Below are 5,751 nucleotides of genomic sequence, written 5' to 3' on the forward strand. Positions count from 1 at the left end.
AGTATAAAAATAACAGAATCTTGCTAATCAATGCCTGAGACACTGATTAAGAAACTAAAACAAATACTTACTATGTAAATCATAGAACATAAAAGAAAAAAGTTCTTTAACTAATGCACAAGGCACCAATTAACATTTACCTTATTATTATTCCACATTCTAATACATTGATTATTTGCATTAATAACAAATTACCTTGAGGCTGGCCAGCACTGAATCTTAAGCCCATCATAAAGATGAGGTTCACAATTTACAATTTCCAGTATATATGAAGCTATCTATGTTAAAAATACGTGTCTGCTATTGATTTAAACCCCGCAAGTTTATCAAAGGAAAAGCAACTTTTGATTAAAAGAAAAAACATATATAAACCAGATACAGATAAAAATATGGTGTTGGCAACCATAAAAAGTTGAAATGAATTACAGCAATCATAAAACCAAGATGCTTTGCAACTAAATCTAAAGATGAACAAAACCTGACCCATTTCAATTTCATGACAAAAACATAAAATACTGCTTAATAATGCTGGATCATGAGCCACATCACACTATCAACACAGTATTCTAAAAACATTAACCCCACTGTCAAGGCAAGCATTTAGCAAGAATGACAATAGCACCCTTTGCAATCATGCCTGGTTGCTGCCGCCGCCACCCCTTGTACGTCCACCCATTCGGCCCCTACCACGCCCATAACCCCTTCCTCCACCCCTGCCTCTTTCATAACCACCACCTCTTCCGCCTTCATATCCACCACCTCTTCCACCTTCATATCCACCACCCCTGCCACCTTCATAACCACCACCCCTGCCGCCTTCATATCCACCACCCCTGCCACCTTCATAACCACCACCCCTGCCGCCTTCATAACCACCACCCCTGCCACCTTCATAACCACCACCCCTGCCGCCTTCATAACCAGTACCTGTTGCAAAATATGACAGTTAAAATCAGATTGAACAAAGACAACTGGACAAGCATCTTCTAGACATAAATCCTTCATAAATATATTAAGTTTTTATTTCCATCAGTGTTATCAATGGCAGATGGCGGAAGGCCGAAATTACGTCATATAAACACCTCATTTTGCCTTTATGGTGCAACCATGGCAGGCTTCCCATCAAAATTGCCTATAGTGATTATGCAAAAAATCCACCATGCCATAGCAGCACCATGACCGCTATTTAACAACACCAATTTCCAAAAACAAAAGAGAATAAACTCAAGACATTAATTTTTTATACCATAGACAGAAAATCTCTTCACATACATCATCACAAAAAGATGGGGAGAATAAGCAGTTGAATAAACTTACCACGATACCCCCAACCTCTACCTCGCCCACCACCCCGTCCACGATTTGAATACCCACCATTATCTGCAAGGACCCAAGCACAATTAAAAAGACTAACCAAAAAGAAAATTAAATAAATTCAAAAATAATATGAAACCCTAAAGTACTACAAGTGATCAGAATGCATACCTTGATAATTTCCATACCCCCCCTGGTAATACCCGTATCCTTGATAATTTCCATAACCACCTTGATAGCCATAACCACCCCTTCCCCAATTCCTTCCTCTACCTCTCCCCCGACCCCGACCTCGACCTCTTCCATACAAGTCTAAAAATAAGATATCAGATGTGATGAAAGTTAGAAATTATTGTATTTAACATTCTGAAGATTATTTCAACAACAAAAACATTCTGATGATATTGTAGTAGTTATATGCAGGGTCACCTTCATTTACAGCATTATGAACCTGTGCTGGTTTTATAGATTGCTGCTGGTAATTGGAGTGTGGCTTTGGTTGTTCCACATTACTTGGAGCTTGATACCTATAAACAAAGTCATATAGACAACATCCCGGATTCGATAAATCAAACAGTCCAGAAAAGGATTCCAAATATAGGCTAAGAAAATTATATCAGCAGGTCATTATAACAGGCAATACTTCAACTGAGTAAAATGATTGGATATAAGATTATAATTTTGTTCAAAACTCACCCAGGAGAATTTTTGTTTAATTCTCTAGTTGATAAGGTGATTGAGATCATAGAGACATGTCGAGTCATTTCCACACTGCATTAAATGTTGATGTTCAACAACTTGGCCACCAAAATACTCAAAGATGCATGCATGCAGGTTAAAACTTCATATAAGACTTACGGTACAAGACCCTCTTCAATGGGTTCCCACGTATCTACAATGCTAACTGAGCTGATGCCAGTATCTTGGTGCAGCTTGGGAATTCTCTTCTGTTTAAGGAGATAGAAAGCCAATTAACAAAAAACCAATCCGAATTTTCTAGATTTTATATATTTTTTTAACTTGTCAGCAACCATTTTATTCTAGATTAATTGGCCTGGAAACTTACCAATTTTTACTGCCAAATATTTTAGGGTTATTTGCAATTTCTTTGTATGTTCAACTCTTGATGGAAACATATGCTAGACATCCATTTGCATAAATTTTAAAGAAGATACAGGAGGCACGAGGGGAGAATCTTGCAAAGAAATTTAACCTTTAAAATCTCTGCAATGGCAACTGTCTTGCTGATTGCTTGTCCCATTGCCTTCAAAACAATCTCTCTTGCATGCTTTTCCTGGACAAATTACAACAAAAAACAATAAGACAACATAAGCAAACATATCATGACTAATTTCTTGATGATGTGACAATCATGAATATCATTAAAACATGCACAGACAGGCACATATGCGGGTGTAAATAAGTTGAGCTATTCATGGTTCATAATAGAGTTAAAAGAACTCCAGGAACAGATTTATTGAAGGAACCATACTCAATTTTGATCTAACCAAGCTAATATGAAGCTTCATATTTTTGGCAAGTCAAGCACAAACTTTACATATGGTCATTTAAATAACTGAGTGAAGCTTGAATATCAACTTATTTTCACAAACCAAACTTAAGCTTAAAGTGCTCAGCGTGACTCAACCTGGTTACATCCCTAATAAGTACAAAGAAAAAAATTGCATGACATTAACTGACTAAAAATGTTGTTTCATTAATGGAACTTTGTGAATTGTCTCAGAGGACATTAACTTAAAATCATATGTATTAGTATCAACATGAAAAGTGAACACAAGATATTAATTCACAATAGCAAACAACAACACATTACACTGGACCACATATATAAAAAGACAAGTTTGGCTTAAGTCAAATTCAAATATTCATAAACCATAAAATAAATCAATATTCATGAATCTTAAGCAAGTTTTGCATAATGTTAATTATGCACCAAAATTAAACAATACAAAACTTACATAACAGAGTTGGACAGTCAAGAAATAGTCTCAATTTGAAGAATGGAGAAAGAGCACAGCACAATTTCAAATGACTGTAAGTGTCCAATGGCAAAAAAGCATCAACAAACTAAAATCATGTTTTTTCCAGTTTGGTGTATTGGATCAAATGGTAAAATTTAGCCAACACAATATGCACAGAACCATCATGATAATAGGCTTTTCATTCAAACTTTGGATTGAAATTTCTGCACATATTTATTGGACTGAATCGGACAATTTGAATCACAAATTGTAAAATTTCTGTTATAATGGTTCATATTACAAACTGTAACAAAGATGAAAATGTTGAGTGGGGTGAGTAAAATAAGGATGACAAAAATTTGGGAAAGAATTCAATCAGAAGAATGTTGAAGTAGCTCCAATTGATTAGAAGATTATATCAACTCATAAAAGACAGCTTGGTAAGGTGAGAAAATGCACATAGGCCACATTGCAAAAAAAGTAGGACAAATGGAAGATAGTGCAATTGAAATTGTTTAGAAAGACCAAAAAAACCTTAGGAGAAACCATTGGAAGAAGACCTTACAAATTTGATCTTTTTGAATTTGGTCTCTGATAAAGTTCAAGTGGGGTAATGTCTGATCTATGTAGCCAACCCCATCAAGTGGGGTACTGTTTAGCATAATGATTTCCTAATTCTTTCAAGGCCTGCTACATCCATAAGATAACTTCTAAATCATAATCACTTCAACTTCCTATTATATGAATCCAACATTATTAGTTTATACTATACTCATGTAAATTCTCAACACACACACACACACACACACACACAAGTCATTGACAATTAACAAGGTGGAACGATTGGTGGGGGGTTGAGTAGCTGGACAGGGTAAAATAAAAAGAATAAAATTTGCAAGCAGCAACAGAGGTCTGAACAGAGGGTAATCAGTGGACTGAGTTGACAGTTATTGGTTGACTTTGAGTAGCAGTAGCAGCAGCCGTTAGTAATCAGTAGGGTTGCAAAACCAAGAAAATGCAGGGAATGTCCAGAAATAGCACCAGTGATCACTGATCGGTGGTGAGCTTGAGCTCTTGAGGATGCATGAGATGACCAGCAGCTTGCTTCAAATGCGAATGAGGGTGGAAAATAGGGCTTTACCCTCCACAAACAAAAGCAGTGCAAAATGCCAAGAAAGGATGTGATTTGCGCATTGGGCAAGGCCTCAAAACTCATGCCACAAAGCACTTCAATGGTGCCATTGCATGTGATTGATAACCATGTTTTTGTGTGTTTCAATTGGTTCAAAACCTAACAACGCTTAATTGTAATCTACAAAACTAGAACATATCCACAACAAAGTTTTTAGTGCGCCTCCCCAAAAGTTTCAAAATGAAGCCGCAAATTAGGATTTTAAAGGCCTCCGGATTGCATCGCAACAAAAATTGTGATAGCATAATATGCATATTTTCCCACAAATTTGGTAATTGCCAAACAACGACAACTTAAAACTTCGACATTTCCAATTGCTTTAATTTTATTTTATTTTCAATAAAGAATTGTTTGTAACTTCGGAAAAAGAGAATCGGGTTGATTTTCTTACATAGAATCCTCATACATGTGTGAATAACACATACATTTTTTCTATAGATACATTTGAATTACCAAATCAGAAAATGCACATTAAATTATTCTTGTAACAAACACACAGAATGCAGACACCATGCACCACACCCATTCCATATTTACAAAAGTAAGCACCATCTTTGTTATCATCATAATAAACCAACACATTGAAAAAAACATAAACCCCAAACAATCAATCACAAAGACCCACCAAGAAAACACAGAAAATACATTTTCATCGCAAATAAAGGGTTTCATTTCCCACCCAATGACAAACATAAACATAGAACGTCAACAATCACACACAAAACCCCGTCAATCGAAAGCCCCTTAAACCAGCATTCAGCAAACAAACAAATTAAACAAAAACCGAATCCCAAAAACCGAAAATGCAACCTCAAAACTAATAACAAAAACCCCAAATCGGCAAAAAAAGAAAGGGTTTGTCATTTTTCCAGAACCATCGGTATCGGAAAAAGAAAAAAAAAGGGGGGACCTGAAGAAGCGAAGTGGCATAGGTGATGTAGTTGCGAATAGCGCCCTGCGTCGTGATTCGGATCTCGTTCTCATTGATGGGAGACTCAGGCTTAGGCCTCTCCACTTTCTGGTACCTATCCATGCCAAAGCTATGCCGGAAGAGAGAGAGAGAGTGAGTGAAACAACACTGAAACCCTAAGGTTAAAACCCTAGAGAAAGAAGAGAAGAAGAGAAAGGGGAATAGAATAGAATAAAAAGAGTAAAGTGTTTGTTTTCTTAAACCTCAGGCTCCGAATTATGCTTCGGCTATTGTGCGGGTGCCGCTCTTCGTGTTTTGTTGTGCTCCTTACGCATCATCACGCGTGTGGTACA

At 36.6% G+C, this 5,751-nt stretch overlaps 1 protein-coding gene across 1 annotated transcript; it reads right to left on the minus strand.

Annotated features, from left to right (window-relative positions):
* Window positions 1-281: 281 nt before the first annotated feature.
* Window positions 282-5,676, minus strand: LOC114394717 (protein argonaute 18-like). Its single transcript, XM_028356385.1, has 8 exons — window positions 5,399-5,676; window positions 2,528-2,608; window positions 2,173-2,261; window positions 2,011-2,085; window positions 1,744-1,841; window positions 1,486-1,626; window positions 1,318-1,380; window positions 282-927 (listed from the first exon to the last, which is right to left on the minus strand). Exons 1-8 carry the CDS (start codon window positions 5,519-5,521, stop codon window positions 632-634), a joined length of 966 nt encoding a protein of 321 aa, XP_028212186.1. The 5' UTR covers window positions 5,522-5,676; the 3' UTR covers window positions 282-631.
* Window positions 5,677-5,751: the final 75 nt, after the last annotated feature.

The sequence above is a fragment of the Glycine soja genome, chromosome 18 (assembly GCF_004193775.1).
Source record: "Glycine soja cultivar W05 chromosome 18, ASM419377v2, whole genome shotgun sequence".
In the NCBI taxonomy this organism is placed as follows: Eukaryota; Viridiplantae; Streptophyta; class Magnoliopsida; order Fabales; family Fabaceae; genus Glycine; species Glycine soja.

Bases quoted from the DNA above. Each gene is read 5' to 3' on its own strand.
- LOC114394717 (XM_028356385.1), bottom strand. From the start codon at position 5,521: ATGGATAGGTACCAGAAAGTGGAGAGGCCTAAGCCTGAGTCTCCCATC. The intron at 1,842-2,010 runs GTGAGTTTTGAA...CTTTGTTTATAG, and splicing joins TTAAACAAAAATTCTCCTGG to GTATCAAGCTCCAAGTAATG. The intron at 1,627-1,743 runs GTGACCCTGCAT...TCTTATTTTTAG, and splicing joins TCATAATGCTGTAAATGAAG to ACTTGTATGGAAGAGGTCGA.